We start from the raw sequence: 24,307 nt of genomic DNA, 5'->3' as shown, positions 1-24,307 counted from the left end.
CTGCCATCAGCTGCTCCCACCGACAGCGTGAAGACCCCAGGAACTGCTGCTGGAGGTGCGTGCTGGTCTGTTGCTGCCCTTCTCGGTGGCTTTGCTGGATCCCTTGGTGTCCCTGGGCTGTCAAGAGAGTGGCACAGCCCTGCTCGGCGGGAGAGAAGCAGGATCAGCCCCGGGATGTTGAGGTACCGCGGGGACAGGGAGCGAAGGGCTCTGTCTGAGCGGGAGAGAAGGAGCCTTGGCAGGTCAGTGGCTGGACGTGGCGTGGAAAGGAGTGCCACTCGCCAGGTCATGCTGCTCTTGAAGCATTTCTAGATGATTCCATCTCCAGACGTGTCTCACCCTTGGCTTGTGTGCCCTGTGCGGTGAATGCCTGCTGACAGCTCCTGGCCTGGTGCTGGTGCTTACCTGGGAAAACCTCCGGCCTTTTCCCAGATCTGCCAGCTCTCAGGATGGCTGAAGTCCCTGAGAAAAAAGGTTTTAGGGGATGTCCCCCTGCTTGGCCTGTCCCTACTCAGCCCAAACTGTCTTGCACCCACGGGTTATTATGCTGAGACTCGGGTGCTTTATTCCCACCGGAGCTGGGCTGGACCCAGGGAGCTCCGTGTCCCAGGCTGCTTCGTTAGCAGCCACGTACGCTGCTCCCGCTTCCCAGCGGACGGGACGGCACCGGGGAGTCTCCATCGGTGCGAATTGTTGCTGGGTCAGCCCCTGGAGCTGAACCAGACTTGGGACTCGGTGGTGGGGACGGGAGGTGGGTGCCCTCCCCGGCTGGCCGCGATGCCCCGGCCCTCTGCCCTGCGCCCCTCGCTCCCAGCTGCGTGGAGGAAGGAGCTGTTGCTGCCAGCGCCCTGCTTTTGGGGCCGGGGGCAGGGACGACACCCTGCAAAGGGTCTTCTGGCCCGGCAGGGACAGGTTTGGGTGGAGGTGATGATGGGAAACAGGTTGGAAGGCGGGATGGCAGCCTCCTGCAGATGGGGACCAAGCGTTGTTCGGGCTCCGTGCAGCTCATTTCCCATCTGACGTCCATCCTACAAACGTCCTGGGCTGCTTGTTTCCCTTCTCTGTCCAGAGCCTCCTTGCAGCAGGAATGACCGCGGGGGAACGGGGGGATCGGCGGTGGAAGAGAGCGCGCGGTGCGGCAGGAGGCGTGAAGGTGAGTGTGCGCCTGCGGGAAATGGGCTGGGAAATGGGCAAAGGCAGAAGGGACGAGGGGGCTTATGGAGCCGGATTCTTCTCCTCTCCACCCCTTGAAAGCCAGGGATTGTGTGCTGGGATTAACGCAGCCGTGGCGGGACCCTGGGGGAAAGCCTCAATCCCTGGCTTAGAAAATGCTGATTTTTTTTTTCGAAACGCAGGGGGCAGCCGCCCTCGGCTTCTCCGCAGGGTCCCCAGCCCCAGCGATGCTTTTAAGCCGGGGCTGGCAGGGCCTGTGCTGCGCGGATCCCTTCCCGGGCGCAGGCAGCTCGTCCCGTGGGGTCTGAATTTGGGATGCAGAGGATGGAGCTGCTCTGCCAGCATGTGGTTGTGGTTCTCCAGCACCGCGGCAGAGCCACGGCCAGCGGGATTTCTCAGGTGGCTTTTTCTTTTCTGCTTCTCTTCGGGGCCATGATGCCACGTTCAGAGGCTGCAAGTGGGACCCCCGAGACCCCACAGTGCCGGGGCCGTGTCTGGGCGCTGCGAGGTCTCCTTGAGCCCCGTTTTTGGAAGGAGCAGAGGGGGGTGTTGAACCTCCCAGCAGCCCGTCCCTCCCCGTGAGCTGCCCTCGGCGCTCCCACTGGAAAAGGGAGGGCAGAAAAGGGGTGCAGGAGGAGAGGGGGGAGCTGGTGACACCCGCACACAGCTCTTGAGAGGGATCCGAACCTTCCCACCGCTGGAGACCGCCAAGGCCGGACAGCCCCCCCCAACCCGCACTCACCCACAGGCTGGCTGTCATTTTTCGCTGCCTTTATTAGACTGCGGATAGCACGCTTTTCTTCTTTTCTTTTTTTTTTTTTGTTTTCTTCTTCTTCAAAAATCAATGCAGCTGAGGGGAGCGGGTTTGCAGCAGCAGCGAGGCGAGGGAGGCCGGGGAGGATGAGGACAGTGGTTTGAGATGTCCCGATCCCCTCTCAGCTGTCAGAGTGAACCGATCTGGGCTCCAACAGCGAGAGCGGGCTGGGGCGCTGGCGTCACTGGTTTGGTTCTTTTTTTCTTTTTTCTTTTTTTTTTTTTAAAATCTAGCTGTGGTTTTTATTTGTAATTCTTGAATTTGTTTCATATCGATGGGGATAAAATCTTGCCTCCAAGGGTGATGCTTGGCAGCTGTGCCTCTCCCCATTCCATCGACGGTTGCCTGGTGCTGCCCAACGCAAAGGTGAGCTGCTGCTTGTCCCCTGGCCTCAGGGTCACACAAAGGGACTGTGTGTGCTCCCCCTAAATCCCTGCTTATACAGCCCTGGGTCGGCTGCCAGAAAGGGTCCCTGGTCCCCAGGGAGATCTACCCTTGTCCCCAGGTGATTTCTTCCCCTTCCCAAAATTCAGAGTGAAACTCGAGATGCTCTGTGTCCCTCCCACAGTGACTGCTGCTTGGCTGGGGAAACCACGATATTCCCAGAGTTCTTCCCAGCCCAGTTCCCAGGGGAGGCTGCACCATTTCTCCAGCTTGGCCAAGCCCTGGGGGGGGGCGCGAGGCTGGAAAGGGGGTGAAAATCCAGCAAAGGTTTTCATCCCCCTTAACTGTGAACATAACCTGTCTCAAGCACCCCTGGGGTTGCCTCTCATGTCAGCACCTGCTCTAGTGCTGGCGCCTCCCCCTAAAAAAGTTGTTAAAAAGCAGCTCTGCGGTGGGCTTCACCTGGCCCAGCTGGGGCTGCAAAAATATTCAGCCACCTCCCCCCAGATAATTCCCCTTGCTCCAAAAAACAAGTGTTTCTGCAGCCAGCTCCCTGCAGAGCGGGGCTGGGGCACTGTGCCCTCCCGCCTGCCCACGGCCCAGGCAGCTCCCCAGGCCCTTTGCAGATGGGAATCGAATGCTGTGGGGTCTTGGCGGGGCGGGTTGGGGGGGGTCTCTGAAGCACGTGGGGGTTATTTAATGCAAAAGCTGGAGCTGGGAGGGGCTCTGGGGTGGGTTTGGGGCTGGATCTGTGTCCCCAGGGGGTAGGGGGCTGAGCAGGCTGGTTTCAGTAGGCTGAGGGTGGCTCATAGCAGGCACCAAGCCGGGGGCGAGATAAACTGGGCTGGGGAGGCAAAGGGGGCCACGTCAGGGGGCTGCGACCCGGCTTGGGGGGGGGGCACATCCTGCAGGAGGAGGGCAGGGCGCTGCTAAAACCAGCACGGCATCCACATGAAGGAGCCGAGGGCAGCGCCAGTGGCAGCCCCCGCCAGCAGCCCCAAAGCCATCTGGTCCCCGGAGACCCGGTAGGGATCCTCGCGCACGATGACGTGGGTCACCCCAGGAGCTGCAAGGCAAGAAGGGGGGTGAGCGGGGGGTGGTGACGAGGGGCTGCCATCCTCCTGGCACCCCCCCGCTGCCAGCAGCACCCCCAAGGGGTGGGATGGAGAGGGACCCCCAGCTTTGGCTGTCACCCGCATCCCCTGTGTAGCCATGGCTCCTTCCGCCGTCCCCTCCCCAGCCCCACCTTGAATGTGCCACCATGCACCGAGTTGGCCAGGGCTCAGCCCCGCGGCTCCGGGAGCCAGGCATCAATCCCCAGACCGCGAAACCATCCCTCAGGGGCTCCGTGTGCCAAGGGGGGCAGCCCACCCCCCCACCCCCCCCCACCCCGGCCAAATTAAGCATCCCCCAGCTGGTAATAAGTCAAAGCATCAAACGAACATTGGGGAGGGATGGGGTGGATCAGGATGCGGCCACTGCCCCCGTGCTACCAACTGGGGCCACCCACCTCCATACTGGTGGCCGTAGTGACCGGAGCTGATGTAGGCGGTCTGGTGGGAGTCGAGGGGCACCGTCTGGTAGTAGTCGTCGTCGTAGGGGTCGTAGACGTGCACCTGGGAGCGGCAGGGGCATGGCGTGAGGCTGGTGTGCAGAGCGGGGCTGCACGCATGCGGCGGAGCCACGGTCCAGCCGGTGGGGCCGGGCCGGAGCGGCGCCGCAGTTTCCCCGTGTGTGGTGGGGGCCTGAATCGCGGGGTTCCCCTGCGCTGCTGAGAGGGGGGCCCGGAGCATCCAAAATGCCAGGGGCAGCCTCTGCTCAGGCACCCGCATTGCTTGGCTGCGTGTAGGTCACCCTGACTGCCCCTGTGCCCCTTAACTCTGCCCCTGTCACCTGAACTCTGCCCTATCACCTTGCCATGTCCCTGTCATCTTGTGTCCCCGTAACCCTATGTGTTGCCCCCATCACCTTAACCTTGGCGCCATTCCCCTTAACCATTTCCCAGTCACCTTAAATTTTGTCCTTGTCACCTTGGCTGTGTCCTGTCACCTTAACTCTGCCCCATCACCTTAACTCTGTCCCCATTTCCCTAACTGCATCCCTGCCACCTCAGCTGTGTCCTGTCACCTTAACTGTCACCATCCCCCTTAACCGTGTCCTGTCACCTTAACTCTGCCCCCATCACCTGAGCTGTGTCCCCTGTCACAGTAACTGTGTCCCCATCACCGTGCCTCTGCCAGTCACCTCTGCACAGGGTCACCCTTGACTGCCACCTTCCCTTGGTGGCACCACGAGCAGGCTGCTGTGTCACTAACGTTTCTTCACCCTCTCTGGCTCCAGGGGCTTTCCTCTCTGTGCCCGATGGGCACAGGGTCTCAGGGGCCACCCCGTGCTCAGCATCAGCCCTGGTGGGGGGCGCCGGGGGTTGGTGTCACCCCCACCCTGCCCAAAGCCCGTGCCTGGATGGTGCCCCTGCTTGGGGGGATGGAGCCTCACCGGGGTGGATTTAGCCTCCAGCACAGCCATCTTCCAAGCGCTGCAAACAAAACAGAGGGACCCGTTTTTGGGGGGTGCTGGGGGGCAGTAATTGCTTGGCACACACAGCCCCCCAACTCCCCCGGTGACCTGGATGAGGCCGTGGCACTGGCGTGAATCTTAATTCCCTGTTAGCCCAGCACTGGGCTAACAGGTGGGGATGGGAAGGTGCCAGGAGGTACCCCGCGCCGCAGGGATGGGCACAGGGGCTACATGCTGTCCCTGGGAATGGCCCCGGCTAAAACAATTTGCTGCCGGCAGGAAAGTTACGTCTAAACTGGGGGGAAAAGGGGGTAGCGGATGAATTTTCACACAACTAGGGTCAAGCTCAGTTGATCAAGCTTGACTTGGCCCAGCTGAATGATCCCTCTGTCTAAGATCAGCTGACGGTTTCCCACTTCTTTTTTTTAATAAATGTCTTAAACTTTTATTTAAAAGTTCAGGTTTTATAAAAATAAAATTCTTAATTGTTACAGAAATAAATAGAAGGGGAGTAGTGCTAGAAGTGGGTGTTTCTTCCTGCCTGGCATGGCCTTAAGCCAGTAGGGACTTCATTTTCACGCTATTCATTGCCAAATACTGATTAAAACCCTTCCCCAGTGATCCTCGGTCAGCCCAAGAGGCGATTTCTCATCCATGAGGGAAACCCACCCTGCAGGAGGCCAACTGTTTAAACATCGCTGCTTTTGGCTTGGAATTACTCAGCAGGAAACCCGAGTCTCCACCTGCACCTATCGCCCTGCAAGCAAACATGGGTGTTTGAGAAACAGAGGGGCTTGTGTGGGATTTTAGCCACGGGTGGGACGCAGGGCAAGTGGGACAGGGCTCTCGCGTGGCCAAGGCCCTTTCCAGGCTCAGATAATTCGGATGAAAAAGCTGCTGAGGGGATTTCAGTGCTGCCGCGGTGGGATTTCAGCTTACACGGCGTCATCCTCGCTCTCGGCACACAGTGTCGTCTTGGAGCCGTCCCGCAGCACGACGGTCAGCAAGCAGTCACGGCTCTTCCCCTCGGGTGGCTGCACATCTGGAAATGGAAGGGACAGGATCCAGCCTCAGCAAAAGAGGTGCCCCAGAGACCCTTCCCATCTGTCCACAGACCCTCTCAGGGAGAGGGGCAGCCTCCAAATTACCCCCAGCACAAGCAGCCCCCACCATGTGCTGCTAATGGGTGCGATGGTTAAAAAACTGGGACGCTGTGCTCACGATTTGCGTTTAATTTTGGCTCAGTCTCAACTTGTGAGACCCAGTCGGGATCTCAAAGGTTAAAAGCCAACACAAGCAAAGAGCTGGTGAGCAGAAACTTCCACCCCCACGGTAGAAAGTGGAAGGGCAGAAAATCGCCGATCAGGCCACCAGGCCGAGCTATGTTTGCTTTAATTTGCCAGCTTGCAGCAGGCACCCACGTTTTGTAGAAACGTGAGATGCTGCTGGAGCTAGATCATGAGCTTGAGCAAGAACAAAATCTTAAACCCAAAAGGCTCATGTATCTTCCCCCCCTTCTCGACGCTCGGCAGGACCCTCCAGTGCGCATGAACCTTTGGGTTTGTGCTCCCACCGCGGCATCCCAGCTTCACCACCACCGCTCGCAGCCCAAGAAAGGCGCATTGTGCGGTGGCCGTGGGCTGCCGGGGCCACACCAAGCTCCTGCTTTGTTCTCCTTGTTTGTGCGAGACGGCAAGGGATGAGTCAGGGCTGTGGGATCGTGTTTTGAACAAGCACAAACCAGGAGGAGAGTTTCTCCTCCTTTCCCTGTGGAAAAGCAACAGAAGATGCAATGTGCACCTCATGGGGGACGGCCTGGCTGGCTGGGAGCTAGAAAGGGGTGAATTCGCTTGGGTTATTTTTGGGGTACCTTAGACGTGCACAAGCAGAACATCATTTTAAAGGGTTACGGCTACGCGGAGAGCCCGGCGCGGGTTGGGGTTGGGGACATGGGGCTTGAGGACGTGGCGCTTTGCTCACCTCTGCACTCACGGCCAGTCCTCACGTCCCGGCAGCTGTATTTGACGTGGATCCGGCCATCCATGTCACGCTGCGTCTCGTCGTGGTAGTAAACCAAGCTGCCATCCAGGTAGAGGACAAACCAGTTTCTCTTCCAGCGGCGCAGGATGGAGCCTGTCGGGATGGGGAGGAGGTAGAGGACCCCAGGAAGCCCACGGGGACATGCCCAGCATGCTCACGAGACCCAATGCCATCCCCCAAATTTGCAGCCAGATCCCACTGCCCCTTGCAAGAACCGCTGCGTCCTGCAGGGCACCTGTGCTTGGCACGGGATCCAGGGCAGCATGACCAGGTGGCTTTAAATTAAGAAGGGCTGCCAAAAAAGCCATCAGGGCATGTTGCTGCTGCCCCGCCGTGCATGTGGGACCAGATCCAGTCCCGGACGTGGAGCCACGCATCTGTTTTCATGGCAGACGTTCCCTTTCTCCTCTTACATAAATCTGTGAGCGGCTGAGCCGTGATTTCCTCCCCACCGTGGATTAACTGCCCAGGTTGGGGCCCATCCCCCCAACGCCTTCTCCTGGCATCCTGTAGCCAAAATCTCTCCAGGTTTATTTTTGGGGGGACTTCCAACCTGGAAAGCTCGGGGGTCACACTTACTCTGCCGCCAAAGCCAACCACTCTTCACCAGCGCCATGGCTGCAGGAGGGTTTTCTGGACCTGCTGGCGTGGGAAAAATAATGGGAGTTAAAACAGGAGCTCCCACCTCGCCTGCGGCTTCTCCCCCAGGTTCCCACCTCCCTGCACTCCAGGGAGTGAAGTCGGTTGGACATTCACCCTTGTTGCCCCTTTTTTTATAGGGGGGATGAGCCACGCACATGGGTTAATCGGGGTTAGACAGACGTGGGATTTCATCATCTGAGAAACATGGCAAAGGCAGGGAGGAGGAACACCAGCCACCTTTCTTTCTGCCTTTAATCTCATTGGGATTTAGGGATTATCATCCCATGGAGGTAAATTGAGAAATCCGGGCCACGTATGAAAACAGGCAGTAACTCCCCACAGCCCCAGTAACTTTCCATGGCAGACGGCAGCCACACTTATTTTCTGTGCCTGGATGGAAATGAGTCCTTAATAAGGCCATGAAGTCATCGCTCCCCAGGTCCCCAGGCAAAGCCAACACCCCAGGGCCAGGCAGGAGTGGTGCCACAGCCCCCCCTTCCACCCCTCAGCCACGGACCCCAGCACCCCAGTGATGGGGACTCAGCACCCCAGGATGGTTTCCAGGACCACCTGGTTGCATCCCCCCCTGGTCCAGGGGCAGGCCAAGGCAGACACCCCCCCGGCAGCTCTGTGCCTCAGTACCTATGGTACCCAGTGCCTGGATCTCCAGGTATCCACATTCCCCCTGGAGTCTGAGGCCCCGCTGTCTGCATCCCCCTGGTACCCACATCTCCCTGAAATCACAGCCCCTGGGTCCCTACGGCCCTTGGTACCCTCCCCCTCCCATACCCTCACCCCCCTGGCACCCTCCCCTACCCTGGTGCCCCATCCCTCAGTACTCACAGCTCTGTGGCACCTTTATCCCCCTGTATTTGCAGCCCCCTGGTACCCATATCTGGTGCCCTCGTCCCCCATCCCCTGGTGCCCCCATCCCCTGGCATCTCCCCGTAGCCGTATTTTGGGGCGCTCCCTTTCTGCATCCTTCTGGTACCCACATCCTTCAGTACTGGCATCCCCTGGGACCCCGGCTCTCCACAACCCCCGTCTCTGCTACCCCCATCCCCGGTACCCCATCCCCCGGGGGTCGCGCCTCCCCCCAGCCCGGAGCCCCCCGGAGCCGCCCCGCGCCCCCCTTACCGGGCGGAGGCGGCGCGGCGGGTCCCCGTCGCTGCCCGTTGCTGCCCGTTGCTGCCCGCCCGCGCTGCCCGCCGGGAGCTGTAGGCAGGTACCGGCAGGGGCGGGCGGGGCCGCGCCGGCGGCTCCGGGCGCTCGGAGCATCCTGGAAGTACCGGCCCGGCGGAAAATGTCACCTTTTAGCGATTCATCCCCCCAAACGCCGCTGCCCGCTGCCTGCGCGGCCGCGGGGCTGGTGCCGCCGGCGGTGCCCGTGGTTGCTTCAGCCGTGACCCACCGAGGAGGGATCCAGCACCTCCAAGCCCCACTTTCTCCCCAGAGCTCCCCTTTTCCTCCGGAGACGGAGCAGCCGCACGGTCGGGAGAGGCTGGGCGATCGAGGGGTTCCGGAGTGGGACAACGGGGACCGTACGTACGTAACCCGTGCGCGGGTGGCAGCAGTGTGGGTGCCCTCGGGATGGCTCAGCCCAAGCGGGAGCCACAAAGCTAAGCCTAGGGCAGCGAGGGGTGCCCGGGGGTCTCCTGCCTCACACAGAGGTGAGACCGGAGCTGGGCACTGGCCCATGAGATGCTTGGGGGATGCAGGACCCTCTTCCAATGCTGGGAATGGGTCTGAGGGAGCGTTTAGTATCACAATAGGATCTTGCTGGAGCCAGCGCCAGGGGCACACCACTGGCAGGAGCATAAACTGGGAGCAACCCCGATTTTAAGTACCTAAGTGCTCGTCTAACTTGGATTTCCAAGTGGAGCAAGTTATCCTCTGGGTTAAAATCGAGGTGTGACTTGGCTCCTGCTGGAGTTCAGAGCAAAACTATCCTCAGCTCTGGAGACAGGCAGGCACGAGTCACAGGTGCCCAAAGGCTGCAGGGTTGGAAAAGCTGCTGGACATCGTTGTTGCTGCACATTACTGGACCCCTTCACCCTGCTCGAGACAGCTGAGGCTTTGCAAACCTGTTGGGAAAAGAAAAAAATAAGGAGGTTAGGAGTGAAGGAGAGCCTGGGATGCATCCCTGTGCCCGGCCAGCAGCTGGCAAAGGCACGGTCCCCGGCCCCCAGGCAGGTTTGGAAAGTGCAGACTGGGGAACTGCAGGGAACCCCTCTTACCCACTCCTTCCCTAAAAGAAGGAATGGCTATATATTTTATATCTCTCTCTCCATACACATATGTAGGGCATGCCCAGGAGAATGTGCAGGCATTAGCCGTAGCAGGCAGGCAGGAATTGCGTGCGGGCAGGGATGCGTTTCCATCGAGACAAGCCTGCAGTGGCAGCCCAAGCGCCTCTTCCAAAGTCTTTTTTTGCCACCCGGGGAAGGAAACACGGCACATTTCCTGTGGCTCCCCGCGCACACTGGAAACAGGCCCAAGACAATTCAGTGAGCGCAATCCCTGGCAGCTGGCTGGCATTATGTGGCTTAAAATACGGGTCAGGTTATATATAGTTAAGGCTAGGCTGATGACAAAGGTGTTTATTAAGAATATGCCAGCCCTTAATACAAAAAACCCCGCATCTATTCCAGCAGGTTTTTCAATGCAAAACCCCTTTCCCCTTCCCTCCCTCCAGCACTGGCTTTGCTGTGGTGAACAGCAGAAGGAATTAGATTAATCCAGCAGCATGCAGATTAATTATAAAGGAGTTAAATTGCAATTACCCCATCGGCTGGGGCACGCTCGTGCAGCCTTGCGCATCCCTCCATGCTGGTTATCGGGCTGCAAAACATCCTGGTCACGCTAAATATTTAGAGATGCACGCTGAGAAATCAAGGTCCAGGCCAGATACTTTGTTCTGCAATGACTTAATAAAAAAGTTCCCTTAGGAAGGGACTTGGGCTGAAATGTGGATTTATTCTGGGCCATCCACTGGTATCGGGCTGCCGCTCTATAGGTAGATGTTATGCCACAGTTTGGTATAAATTGTTCTCCAAGCTTTTCTGCCACGTTATTGTGAGCTCTGCCACAGGACTGGAATAATTTGTCTCCTTGACAGCAAAAGGACACACCGCCAAGTGAAATAAATAGATGCTCTATTTAAAATGGCAGCAGATTTTCATGGGGTTGAAAATCTATAGCACCGCACTAATGGGTTCTGCTTGGCTGCAGCCCCTGGTCAGCTGGCAGATAAGACATCAAGTTTATTCCAAGAAGGAGAGGAGGGAAACAACAACAACAACTACAAAGAAAAAGAACAGAAATAAAGCCTCCAGGGAGCAAACATCAACACAACCCACACGTTTGTGACGGACAGGCTGAAAAGGCAGGCGTTGGAGACTGCAAACCACACGTGGTACCATTAAAAATGTCGCCAAATCGCTCTGCTTTCCACTGGGGAAGAAAATTATGCTGGCGCAGGATTTGGGGGGCCTGGTTTATTTATTTTTTGAGAACTGGGGTTTGGTGGCCATTTTTTTCCAGTTATTTGGGGTAAGTTTGGGGCACGCTGGGTGAAAATAGTGAGCTGAGGAGCCAGGAATTTATTTTCAGCTGGCAAAGCTGCGCAGGTGGAAGAAGGGAGAGGATGCAACATGGGAACAGACTTGGCTCTTGGCTCAGGGTAGCCAAATCACGGATTTCCCCTTGTTTTCCGTTGCAGTTGGGTGTTGCTTAGTAGAAGAGATGGACTTTGAAACTGCCAGTTTGTCTTTTGTCCAGCTGGGCTCCATCCATGCCTCACCTGGGTGGTTGTTACAGCAAGAAGCTGCTACAGAGCGCTGGCTCAGTGCTGGTGGAGATGTCCCCCATCCCAGCCAAAGCCTTGGGGTTGGGATATGAAACAAAGGATTTTTGAAACTTTTCCCATGTCTCACATGATGTAGGAAAACAGAACCTCCCCGGTGGATCTCCCCTGTCTCCTCCTGCTCTGGGGGTTCGGATATGCTACCCCCATGCTGGAACCCAGGTGAGGTCACCCCAACATTTGCTCTTTCTTTTACTAACACACATCTGCCGTTGGGACAAGTCAGTACCTTTCTTCCAGGGGGGATAACCCCTGCCCCCCCGGGGGCTGTTAAAGAGCCCCCAGATCCTACTGGAGGCTCCAACACTGGGCGTCACTGTGGCTGAGCATGTCCCATCAGCGCTGCCAGCATCCTCCGCCCTGCGGAAGAAACATGCAAGGAGAAATTTTTCCTTTGACATTATTTTCACAACACCGCCCACCCCATGCCAGCATGTCCAAGGGGTGAGAAACTGAAGCAAGCAGCCTGGGGTATGATGACCCCTGCTCTGCCCCGGGGACAGCCCCATCCCAATTCCCTGATTCCCTAGGGGGGTGCTCGAGATCAGTTGCTTGGGAAACAAAATTGCTGGTGTGATTCTTCACAAAAAAGCAAAATACTTCAAACAGCAATTAATGTTCTGAGGGACTGGGGAGGAGATGTGGGTGTTGGTGTCAGCCCTGGGGGAAAGACCCATAGGAATTCTCTGTCTCCCAGACACCAGGACTTTCCCAAAATACTCCTTTCCCACCCTAAAATTAGGGCACTGAGCTGCTGTGATGCACCTTGCACCCACCTTGTAGCTGTGTGCACCAGCCAGTGCTGCCAATCCCTCCTAAAAGGGCAGTGATCATCCTCTGGGCCCTGGTGCAGCCACCCCTCGAGCCCTGGGCTCAGCGTTGGGCCCCTCACCCCCAGGCAGACCCGGAGGGGCTGGAGCGTGTCCAGAGCCGGGCAGGGGCTGGGGAAGGGGCTGCGGCACAGCTCTGGGGGGGGCGGGGGGAGCTGGGGGGGGCTCAGCCCGGAGAAAAGGGGGCTCAGGGGGGCCCTTCTGGCTCCCTACAGCTGCCTGGCAGGAGGCTGCAGCGAGGGGGGGTCGGTCTCTGCTCCCAAGGAACCAGCGGCAGGACAGGAGGGGACGGCCTCCAGCCGCACCAGGGGAGGTTCAGGGTGGGCACTGGGAGAAATGTCTTCCCCGACAGGGTGGCCAAGCGCTGGCACAGGCTGCCCCGGGACGTGGTGCAGGAACCATCCCTGGAGGTAATCAGAAGACATGTGGATGTGGCACTTGGGGACATGGTTCAGTGGTGGCCTTGGTGGCGCTGGGTTAATGCTTGGACTTGATGATGTTAAAGGTCTTTCCCAACCTAAATGATGCTGGTAATTCTAAAAGGTTTAATGTCAATTTTTCACATCCATTCCTACATGAAAAATTAAAGCACTCATTTGCCTTGCTGGAGAAGGGCCCTTCCTCTCAGGGCCACAGGGGGCCAAAGCTGCTGCCTTCCCCAAATATTGCAGGGGTGGCTGCGCCCCAGAATGTGGAGCAAGGGGTTTTGCAGGGGAGAGGGGAAGCGAGGAGCAGGCTGGGGTCAGTGCCTGCTGCTGCCAGCATTGCCGAGGGGGAGAGGGGGAGTGTGGAGGGGTTGAGGTGGGGGGCATGCAGCTGTTAGCGGGGAGGGGGGCGCGAGGTGTGAGGAGACGGGACGGGGCAAAGTCAGGCCGCGGCAGGAGGAGGAGGGGGAGGAGGCGGGGGTGCAAGGCCGGGCGCCCAGGCTCTCCCCTCCCTTCCCTCCACCGGCCTCACTGCTGGCAGCCCGCGGCCTTGCTCTCGCCGGACGGCCAGGGGAGCGTCTGCTGGGGCCGGGACCTGGCCCCCGGTGTCCCGCCGATCCCCACCTTGCACGGCCCGGTGGGGACCCCGGCTGCGGCCTGTTCCCTCCCCTCAGGCCGCGCTGACGACAGCTCCCGGCATGCCCCGCGGCCGCACTACAGCTCCCGGCATGCCTCGCGGCCGAACTACAGCTCCCGGCATGCCCCGCGGCCGCGCCTCGCTGAGCCCGCCGCCGCACTACAGCTCCCGGCATGCCCCTAGGCCGGCACTACAGCTTCCAGCGTGCCCCGCGCCCACCGGGGCCCAGTCTCCCTCCCCGCCCGCCCCCGCGGACTATATTATCCAGCATGCCCCGCGGCGGCCCACCAGGGCCGTGCCGTGGCGGGGGGCGCGCGGCGCATGCTGGGAGCGGTAGTCCTCGCTTCACTGTAACGGTCCCGCTGGTGGTACTCCCCCCCCCCACCCCTCCCCAACCCCGCCACCCCCCCCGCCCGCCGCCGCCGCCGCCCCCTCCCCCACCGGCTGGCGGCTGCGGGCAGAGGCAGGAGCCGCGGAGCAGGCAGCGGGAGGAGGGGGAGCGCGCTGCCGCTGCCGCCGCACCGGCAGAGGGGACGCCGCCGCCGTCGTCGCCGCCGCTTGAGCAGCCGCAGGTGAGGGGGGGGCGGGAAAAACCCCCTTAGGGGCGACCGGTAGTGGCGGGGGGGCTGCGGGCGCGGGCCGGTGGGTGACAGCGGCCGGGGGGGCGGCGTGAGGGGAGCGGGGAGGGGGGGTCACTGTGAGCCCCCCCGCTAGGGGACAGGCCCGGGGGCGGCGGGCGGGGGATCCTCTCCGCTTTGCGTGGCGCCCGCGGGGGCCGGGGTCGCGCGTGGGAAGAGGAGACCACCGCCCTGGGGAGGGGTTGGTCCGGCCCCCGCCGCTGCCCCGTGTGTGTGTGTGACCCCCCCGGCGGGGTCTGCCGCCAGCCACGGGGGGCGACTGGGGTCGGGTGGGGGGCGGCCCCGCTTCCCCTCAGCGGCCGCCTGGGGGGGCCCGGCCGCCCCCCCGCCGGGTCCGAGCCAAGTTTCCCCTCCGCTCCGCGTGGGAAGAGGGGTGGGAATCGCCGGGATCACGCGTGGTTTATTTTTTTCCCTTTTCCCTCCTGCGTGCCGGTCCCCCAGCCCTGAGGGGATGTCGGGGGCTCCGGGGGTGGGGGTGCCGCCGGGGGTGGGGGTGCCCGTCCCTCAGCTATGAGGGGATGCCGAGGGGGGGTGCGGGTGGGGGTGTCCTTCCCTCAGCCCTGAGGGGATGCCGGGGGTGGGGGTGCCGCAGGGGTGTGGGGGGCGCCCGTCCCTCAGCCCTGAGGGGATGCCGGGGGGTGCGGGTGGGGGGTGCTGCCCGGGGGTGCCCGTCCCCCAGCCCTGAGGGGATGCCGGGGGGGGGTGCGGGTGGCGGTGCCCGTCCCCCAGCCCCGAGGGGATGCCGGAGGGGTGCCGGAGGTGCCTGTCCGCCAGCCCCGAGGGGATGCCGGAGGGGTGCCGGAGGTGCCTGTCCCCCAGCCCTGAGGGGATGCCGGGGGTGGGGGTGCCGCCCGGGGTGGGGGTGAGGTGGGGGTACGCTTCGCCGCGTACCCACGGAAAATGCCGGGAGGGGCACGTGGGGACGGCGGGGGCGGGAGCGGCGCCCGGGAACACGGAACGAGCCCGGCGGCAACTTTCTGGGATGGGGAAGGGCGAGGGGCGGCGCCCCCCGTCCCGCTCCCCTTCCCCTGCGGGGGCTCGGCGTGGGCCGGGGTCGCTGAGGAGGGGGACGGCGGCGGGCAGCAGCTGTAGCTTGAGAGCCGAGAGCGCGAGGTTGTGAAACGTAAGGCGGTGTTATTTTTTTGTCCTTATAAGATAGTATATTCTATTCGTTTTTATGAAAGGGGTGATTATTTTATTATTATTATTATTTGTGATGATTGCTTGGAGACTTTGTTATGGGTATCGTGGTTTCTCAGGGCGATGAAGTCCATCACTGTATCGTGGGTTAATAACGCTAAAAAGGTGCTTTAGCTTCAGACGCCTCACAGCAAGCAGAGGAGCCTGGAAGTATGGAAATGAAATAAATATTCGTTACCAAAAAAAGGTTTTGTACTGTGTTGGATTTTGAGGAGATTTTTTTTTTTCTTCCTCTTTTCTTTCCCCCTGCACATCATGATGAGAAGCTTTCAGGTTATGGCTTGTATTTTCATTAGACAGAATTTCATTCAAAAGGCTTTCATCTAGTGCTGAATACTGTCAAATGTAGAAAAATGAGCAGGTTGAGGTTTTTTGTTCCCCCCCCCGCTCCCCCCCCCCCCCCCCCCCCCCCCCCCCCCCCCTTCTGGACAAAGGCATGTTGTTTTTAACCAGAAAGAAACTCCAAGTGATTCTATTTATGTTTTAACCAAAATATGATTTAAGATGCAGTGGTGTGTTTATTCTTGCTGTTAAATAGCGATGGAGGAAGCTAGAGCTCTTTTTCTTTTTTGAAGGAATGTGAATGATGGAAACATCTTTAGGGAAATATTTTGCTGGACTTGATTGCATCAACCACTTTATTTCGTGAAATGTTAACTGTGAAGTGGTTGTTGATTAGAACTCAAATTGAGGAGCTATGTTGAGCAATGTAAAGAAAAAGGAAATTAGTACCAGGAGGCCAAATACTTTTTTATTTTATTTTTTTCTGGTGCAGATTTTGATTTTTAATCATTTCATGGATTCTCTTGACCTTTATGGTTGAGTACATTAAAAAAACCCCAGCCAACAACCATGGCCCGAATATTTATTCCTGCTAGAGGTATGTAGTCATTAAAAGGAGTGGTATCAGTTAGCAGTGTATTTTTTGGATAAAATACATATTAAAACTGATTAAATTTTGTTCTGGAAGTTACAAATACCAACTTACCTAGTTGTGCATCTTAACTTTTTTTTGTTTTTGTTTTAACCAAAGTAAATGTTTACATTTTTCAGAAGGAATCTCTCTCTCCCTAATGATGAGCTTATACTGGCCTTTCATTTTAGTGTGTGCTAAGTATTTCAGATGTTACTGTTCAGAGGGGTGTGTATGTGGGCTTGTATACAATTTAGTTGATTAAAATTCCTGGCTGTTAGTAAAGACACACTTTTTTTGTAGAGGTAGATACCTAACCCTTCTCCTTTGGAACAAAGGGATGGGAAGCAAAATGACTGCATGCCATGAAGGTGTTTTGAATGTGTTCAGTAATGGGAAATACTGCTTGGAGTGAGAAGCCTGAATGGTACACCCATATTGTGTCAAAATTAATATGAAATAACTACAGGATACGGTCATTTAGGGAGAACATGTAGAGATCCTTTCTGGTCTAGGTGATATTCACCTGTCAAATTCAGTGGTAAGTCTGCATTGCAGTAGGTGAGCTATTTAGAGATTTTTTTAAAACCCCTTTTTGCAGTTAAGTTTTCATACTCCTCAGTATCAGTACCCACCCGCCCCCATGGGTAATGGGGAAACCCAGGAAAGAATGGTGATACTGCGCTTGGTGCTCCTGAGAACATTTCCCAGGCAAGTGAAAATGCTTCAGAGAACTATTTCTGTGAAAGGCCTTCAGTACTTCAACTGAAAGCGTAATTAATATTATAATTAAATTGACTCTATATTTAATTATCTGATCTGTCTAGAAGAGCTTGTGAACCTCAGTTTGGACACAGGTGCAAGCGTGGCCACTTTAGGTGTGGGAAGCGTGTATTTAATGCAGGTTAGTGTCCGCTTTTGGTAAGTTTTCAGAGACGACCACTTTGAGATTGGTGTTGATCTCCTTTTATGGGAAGTGGGACATTCGCAGCTGGGATGGAGCTCCTGGGGCACCAGGTCCTACCTGCTGCAAAAGCCAGCTGCTGTGGCATAAACGAAATTCCATTTTATTTTCAACCCAGGTGTTTTTCTGCCACAGCCTGTGGTAGAGGAGCATTTCAGACCTTTATCCCCTGGTAGAGAAACCTCCATGTTTCCACCCAGGAGCTCTCTGCCGATTTCCAGCTCTCAAGCGCTTGGTAGCAGTTGATGAGGCTGTCAGAAGGGAAATACAGCTTTTATATCTTCCTTTCTGAGCTCACTCTTTCCTTCAGTTCGGATTATGATCTTCATTTGTCTTCCAGTCATGCCTTTTGGGCTTGATTGTATCTGCAGAGGCCCCTGATTTCCCTTTCCGCAGCACAAGTGCTCCGTGTACTTTCTGTTTCCTCTGTAATTCATAAAGTCTCTCCTAAAACTGCGGCATTCTTAACTGTGCGTTTGGGTCCCGAATTAGCTCCCCTCGCGCTCGCTGATGTGCAGCTGGACGGTGTTCTGCTCGACTGGCTTTTCCTCGGGTGGCTGTGGAGGGCTGAGTGCTGTCTCCCGGTGCCGTGGAGGTGCTGGGGCTGACCCTTGTCACAAGGTGAGAGGTGCGATGTCCTGCCAATCTCCTCCTCCCAACGCTGGTACGGCAAAGAAGTATTTGAAGCATCCCCTAGAGAACTGTGTTATTAGCCAGCGTGCTCGGGGAGGAGTGACTTTTGCATTGCTTTCAAAGTGCAAACGAGGTGATTTTTTGTACAGCATCGTCTTTGATTTATTTGCGGGTGAGATCATGTGCCTGAGAAGAAGCTGGCTGTGAGGGAGAGGTTTGTAGCTCTTCGCGTTGGTCTCATTTCTTAATGTACCGTGATCTTTCTAATCAATTAAACTCAATTTTGCTACTTAAACTCCGTAAGACATCATGTTCAGTCCACAGAAATATTTGATCCGAAATGATTGACTGGGAAAAGTGTTCTTGTTGTATTCTACGGTGGTTTTTTCCATACTACGTAAATAGTATTTTTTCGCTGATTTCAAATGCAAGTCCTGTCTGATGTTACTGGATTCTTGTATGCAGTCATGCATCTCTGATAAATAGATGAATATTTTCATTCCAGTGACAATAAATAAAATCCACCTATCCATTTCTTGCCAGTTGACGGTCTTTTAACTCTTTGAATTAAGAAATATTGGCTCTTAATTTGTTGCTTTTCAGAACTGGGAATACATTTTTGAAAACTATTTCCGTGTGACTCTACTACCAGTTGGTCAAATGGTTGCAGTTCTCCAGAGGTGTCTAAATTGCCTTACCTTCTTGTTCCTTCCACTGAACTGAGTCATTTGGTTCCTATTTTTGTGTTTAAAGCATTGATGTAATGAAATTTGAGAGGAAAAAGTCAGTGGCAGTGCTATGTTTGTTTATGCAAATTCATGTAAACTTGATTTCTTGATGAAGTAAGGATGATGTGATCACACTATCTGCCTGCCTGCCAGTGATTCTGTATTCCCTTTGCACTTTGATTCAGATTTCAAAGGGCTCTAGACGTGGAAGAACATCTAGTGTGGTGGTTTTTTGGGGTTTTTTTTGTAAGTTTGGAGAAAGTTGGCTGCTGGGCAGAGGGGAGAGAATAAAATGAGGGCTTCTACCTGGGGAACAGGGCTCGTAACAGTTCCCCTTATTTTTCTAGGAGATGGCATCTTGCTGGCTGATCAGGTCATGTGCAGCTGGAGCACGTGCATTCCTTTGCCAAACAGAGATAGGGGCTGCGGGAGGGAGTTTGGGAGAAGTTTTGAGCAGGGAAGAGCTTGGAAGTGTGATGTGGGTGGTGATTGATGGCCTTCATGTAAAAATCAATAGGAAGTAAGTGCTTGTTTGTCTTGCTGATTTTGGAACAGCATGTATAGGATCTATATTTCCTGTTCTGCTCTGATATATTGATGCTTTGCTCTGTTGGGTGGGTGATCTTGACATGGGATTTTATGTTTATTTTCCTTGCTGATTTGAACCGGTAGCAACAGAAGGTGTTGTGAATTTTCAATTTTTCTTTTGTTGAGAGGCAGGTGTGCTTTGTGATGGCTGGCTGAAGCAGGAATCCCAGACCTGTAATTAAGATCCCAGTCAGGGAAGATCCAGCTCCTGAGGTATATCCAGCATTTGCAGATCTTCTAAAATTTGTGGAAGCTGATGAGTATGAAGCAGCTTTGGAGAACCAGACCATTTTTTTTTTTTCCTCTTGGGCTCCAAACAGGAACATGAATACACAAATCTGAGTCATTTCCAGGTCTATTTTAATATATACCTTCACTCAGATATGAGCATTTTGTTATTTATCTATTTTTCTGAAATCTCTGTCTCGCTGCCTCTCGGTCTGAAAGCAGATGACAGTTTGTCATGCTTGTGTTTAAGTAAACCTTGTATTTCTTCCCTCTTTCCTGTTGTATCCGTGTAGGGGAGCAATGCTGCTGATGATATTAATGGCACAATATTTTATATTTCAAAGAATCATATAAGGAATGAGCTTCTGTTGAGGATGACGGAGATGCATTGGTTTCCTCACAGCTTGCGCGGGACTTGAATAATTTTTAAAAAGTTCCTCTGAGTTTTGTTTACTATGAATGTGCTGAAAGCCCTGAGCACTGCAAAGGAATTTCAAGTGACTGTGTGCTTTCTGGGGAGGAAAAAAATGTGAGCCTGTTGACGTTCTCCTGTAAACCATTTAGGAGATTATCACCACAGGATTTGTAAAAGCTGAAAAAATGTGTTCCTGTCCTCTGTTGGAGGTGCTGTTTTGTATTTGGCTGTACTTTTCCCTGTCTTTCCTTCCTCTTCTTGGGTGTAACGATCATGTGGAAAACTGGAAGGTGGGAAAATGAAAAGTCAGAGCAGAAAAATGGAGTTTATCATAGCTTTTGTACGATAACGTTCTCAATAGGAAGATTAATGCTGGAGTGTATTTGTAGGCTGAACATTTTTGCCTTCCTTGTCTTAGCAAGGGTTAGAGATTTGGGAGGATTATTGAAGACAAGCTTAGAGTATTTTATGAGAGAAAAAGTACTAAACTGGCAAAAAAAAGAATAGATGCCATCATGCCTGCTAGGCATGTCTAATTCCTTGATAAAATGGATAAAGATTGCAGACTGCAGCAAAAGTTAAAATAGACTATAACATCTTGGGTTCTGCAGGGTTGGGGTTTTTTTTCGGGTTTTTTTGTTAAGTTCTACAGCAAATCAGAAGCAAAAAAGAAGATCTGCCTCTTTTGTGGTATCAGACTCTTAGTTTATCTGCCATGAATTAAAGCACAGTGTTTGGGCTTTTGCTTTTGTTGGTATTGGATACTCAACTCTCTAAATGTGATAACGTGTAGGTTTTATAATTTTGATGTTGGAAATACATCCTGAAGGCTAGTGAAAAGTTCTAAGCACAGCTTGCTTTTCCCCTCATTTTCCTTTCAATTCTTTATACTTGAATTTGTAGGTGATGACAGCTTGCTTTTTTAATGGACGAGAGCATTTATGTGGTTATTCATAACAAACTCCTCAAACTCCTTGCGGTCCCAGCAGGTGAGTGAGTGTTCCTGTTCTGTGGGTCGTCCTGTTCAATGCAAGATTTTGGACCTGGTGGCATTCTGTGTGCATATGTGTATACTTATTTTTTTTACGTATGAGATGCCTTGTTGGTGTTATTGACAATACAGAGTTGGAGGTGATCTCTGGAAGACAACTTGTTTAAATGTCCATAGATGGGCACTACTTGTAATAGCCTGTTCCTGGAGATACTTGGCCCTGACTGAAGGAAGTCCCCGAGCATGTTTGGTCATCTTCTGCCACTTAGGTGGGCAAAGTAAGATCACTCGTTACACTCGGTGATGATTTTTCATCTAAGATCACTCATTACAGTTGCTGATGATTTTTCAGCCAAGATGAGTGTAAGTGTCTCTACGGACAGAAGGGCTCTTAAGGCCTTGTGCCCGTTGAAAAGTATTTTGAATTAAGCTTGTGAGCATTTAAAGTGCAATTACTTTGGAATAGGTCCCCATATAAACATTTATTCTGTGGTAATTTATTCTGCAAATAATTTTCTTCAGTTGCCTGTGTATGTCATCCCTTAATGAGACATTTAATGGCTTTTGCAAAAACTATGGCATTCTGCTTATTTTTCAGATTTGATGTTGTGTAGTATAGGCAGCTAGAATAAGGTTTCTATTTGGCCTTGTGGTTGTTTGGAGGAGGAAATCGGGCTTGTCTCAACTCTTGTCCTAGAGTGACCACTGCTGTGTTCAGACTCAGGGTGGTCACTTGGCCACAAGAACAGGGTCACCTAAAGGCTTTCCCATTGCTCATCCCTGTAGTGTGAGGTGAAATCAATGGAAGGGAGATTTGTTAAAGTTCAAATTCGCTCTTGATTTGGCTTACATTCACAACAGAATTTTTTGAAGTCTTAAAATGCAGTGCCATAAATTTGCAAAATGGTTTCTTTTTCTTTACTGTAGCATCCAAATCCTAGCTGCTGAGCTTTCCTGTAGAGCTGAGTCTTCTGAATATGGGCTGATCTCATTTGGAAGCTCAAGAAAATATTTCACTCCATAAGAATTTTTGCACTGTCTGTATGTAACATGCATGTACACAAGTTGAAGTTGTAGAGAAGATACTTGGTTGCAGCTGGCTGCTTCTGTGGTAGTAGACTTCTGTTGTGGGCTCAGTAGATAAATGTGGTATCGTATCTGTTCTCATCAGAGTTTCAGCTTTTCTTGCATAATTCCTGGAGTTTGATTTTACATATGTGTGTGTTAGCATTACCATAAAGAAATAATGTCTTAAATTGCTTTAGGCTTAGTAAAATGATGTTGGAATGTTGTAGAGCAGATGGGTGTTAAGAGTTTTTGCTGGTTTGTGAATCAAAGCCCTCATTTTATGTTATGAACAACTTCTGAAGAAAAGGCATAAACCCCTGAGAGCTCTTGGCTGCTTTTGTGTTGCCATGTAGCAAAATGCCTAGCACGAATCCTGTTGTTCTGTCCATGCTACTGCGAAGGTGGTCCAAGAGATTACTCCTTTCCTTCCTGGTGCTGCTTCTGTCACAGTGACCTGCAGCTTTTCATACCATTACGGCTGCTCCTGTCCAAGATTCTTGGAAGGTCTTTGCAGTCCTTAAGCAAGATCCTTGCATGTAGATGCACTAGCTCTGTTTTCACTGTGGGAAAACAGAGCCTGGAGATTTCTTGCTGACGTTGCATGGCGAGGCTGGGTCAGGTGGTGTGCTGCTTCTCCCTCTGCAGGGGCCAGGAGATGGGTTTGATTTGCTTTGTGTGCTATTGGGATGTGCTCAGATGCTGTGTTGGTGGCTCTCTGTATAGACTTAGAAGAGAGTTCCTAGAGCTTGAGGCTTAATTAGACTGACCTCCTTGAAACCACAGAAAAGAAGCCTAAAAGCTATTTATTTTGGGCTACTGCTTACCATCTACCAGGACAGTCAGTCTTAGTTCGAAGCTCTCAAGTCATGAAGAGTCCACCACTTCTCTTGATATATTTTCAGTAAATAATTACCCCCTTGATTAAAAAATGGAGGTCTGATTTGAATTAGTTTCCAACTATTGCTTCCAGAAGCCTTTTCTTGTCTAAACTAAAAGGTCCTTTGGTACCTAATAACTCTTCCATTTGAAGGGAACTCATAATTCCGTAACCAAATGGTCTTTCAGCTTTTATTTTGGTTAAGTTAAACATGTGGCATTGAGCTTGGAAGTGTTGGGCGGTTTCTTGCCTGGCAGTACCTCAGTTTGTGTTTCAAGGTCTCTGGCTTTCACATTTTGTTTCCTAGGTGTAGCACCTTGCATTTGGTTGTATTGAAATCTACCTTGAGTGATCTTTGCAGTCCAAATGGCTGTGTATTGCCGGCCTGTCCTCTTCATTTACCATCCAGAGGACCATTCATAAATCTTGTCTGTGATCAATGTTAATTTTCAGATCTGTAGTGGACCTCTTGAATCGTACCAGGCTCTTTAGCAAGCCCAGCAGAACTCTACTACAGCTAACTTTGGTGGTGGTGATTTTCCATGGATGACTGCTTTTAGTCATCTGTCAGTTGGCCAACTCTAAATGTGTTTACTGTGCTTTGTTGACATAGCATAGTGGTAATTTTTTGATTAAGTTGTCATGTGCAACAAAAGTTTGCCTGTTACGTTGCAGCAGTTGCCACTATCAACCTGATTTTGAATCTCATTGAAGAATGAAATCAGCTTTGTTTGACAAGACCTAATTTCCGAAACACTGACTGTCATTAATTTTGTTCCTGGCCTTTTTAAGTCCAGATCAAGTCTGATTCAGTTTTCCCTTATTTTGTCCAAAGCCAATGTCTGGCTAACTGATTGAGAGTTACTTGAGTCATCTTTTTTGCCCTCTCCTGATGTTGTGTTAGAAATGTTTGTCTTCTAGATTTTCTCCTGTGTTCCAAAAAATACTGAGAATGAACACTCAGGGGCTCAGAAATGGAGAGTCCTCAAAGAGTCTTCTACCAGTTCAACAGCCTGGACCTCTGAGGCACCTTTCCTTACTGAAATGTGGAGCTGGGAGAGAGCTCGGGAGACTTTCCAGCTCATTCGCCTCCTTGAGGCAAGATAAAGTGTCTCTGGAGCATCCCTGACAAATATTTTTCTAATTTTTCCTTAAAATCCTCCCATATAGGAGGTACCTAGCTTCCTTAGGTAGCTGATAGTGGATGCTTAACCAGTTTAGTTAAAAGCTTTTCCAGTATCTTTTATCTCTGGCAAATTAAGATACGTTCCTTCACTCCAGAGGACATGGAAAATAACCCATCCCTTTGTTGTCACTGATGGAGGCATGTTACGTTGTCCTTCAGTTTTCTTTCCTCTAGGCTGAATGAGATCCTTTAATCTGTTCTTGTGGATTATATTGTTTCCAAATCTCTTCATTGTTTTTGCAGCTTTCGTCTGTACCTTGATGTGTTTACTATACATGGACTTGGTGCTCCATGGTCTTGTCAGTGTTGCATAAAATAATGGCACTATTAACAAAAAATCTGAAATGCCTCCCCCCCCCCCCCCCCCCCCCCCCCCCAATCTGTTGTATTGCTAATTTATATTAATTTCTGTTCCAATATACCCTTTAGGTTATTTTCTCTTGTCCATCACCCTAGCTAGTTATTCTCCACCTGCACAGCAACATATGCTGCTCGTCCACTTGTTTTTATTAGGTTTCACCAGGCTATTTTGGACTAGCACAATTTGATCT

The 24,307-nt window shown here is 53.2% G+C and overlaps 2 protein-coding genes across 9 annotated transcripts in view; one reads left to right on the top strand and one right to left on the bottom strand.

Moving 5' to 3' along the window:
• Positions 1-2,213: 2,213 nt before the first annotated feature.
• PLEKHB1 (pleckstrin homology domain containing B1) lies at positions 2,214-8,795 on the bottom strand. Of its 3 annotated transcripts, none has more exons than XM_055801648.1 (7): positions 8,708-8,795; positions 7,508-7,570; positions 6,869-7,021; positions 5,828-5,930; positions 4,868-4,907; positions 3,882-3,987; positions 2,214-3,437 (listed from the first exon to the last, which is right to left on the bottom strand). In XM_055801648.1, the coding sequence occupies exons 2-7, from the start codon at positions 7,542-7,544 to the stop codon at positions 3,301-3,303; spliced, it is 576 nt and encodes a 191-aa protein (XP_055657623.1). In that variant the 5' UTR covers positions 7,545-7,570; positions 8,708-8,795; the 3' UTR covers positions 2,214-3,300. The 3 variants fall into 3 exon arrangements, with proteins under 3 accessions (XP_055657623.1, XP_055657624.1, XP_027632676.2); XM_055801649.1 differs by having other exon boundaries at positions 7,508-7,567; positions 8,708-8,790; XM_027776875.2 differs by lacking the exon at positions 8,708-8,795 and adding an exon at positions 8,414-8,574.
• A 4,924-nt stretch (positions 8,796-13,719) lies between these two features.
• Positions 13,720-24,307, top strand: part of FAM168A (family with sequence similarity 168 member A) — a 220,458-nt gene continuing 209,870 nt past the window's right edge. For 2 of the 6 annotated variants that reach the window (XM_055802027.1, XM_055802025.1), the window contains exon 1: positions 13,778-13,899. The gene's annotated coding sequence lies outside the window, so the exon portion shown is untranslated. Of the gene's footprint in view, positions 13,900-17,537; positions 17,664-24,307 lie in introns of those variants that run through there. The other 4 variants (XM_055802028.1, XM_055802023.1, XM_055802024.1 and 1 more) reach the window with 4 other exon arrangements.

Source organism: Falco peregrinus, chromosome 4 (genome assembly GCF_023634155.1).
Source record: "Falco peregrinus isolate bFalPer1 chromosome 4, bFalPer1.pri, whole genome shotgun sequence".
Lineage (NCBI taxonomy): Eukaryota > Metazoa > Chordata > Aves > Falconiformes > Falconidae > Falco > Falco peregrinus.
Note: the sequence above shows the minus strand (reverse complement) of the source record. Positions and strands in the feature narration are given on the sequence as shown.

Coding starts and splice junctions, on each gene's coding strand:
- PLEKHB1 (XM_027776875.2), bottom strand. CDS start 8,567: ATGTGGGTACCAGAAGGATGCAGAAAGGGAGCGCCCCAAAATACGGCT. Junction 4,908..5,827: donor GAGAGCGAGGATGACGCCGT/GTAAGCTGAAAT, acceptor TTTTGTTTGCAG/CGCTTGGAAGATGGCTGTGC. Junction 3,438..3,881: donor CTACGGCCACCAGTATGGAG/GTGGGTGGCCCC, acceptor CTTGCCTTGCAG/CTCCTGGGGTGACCCACGTC.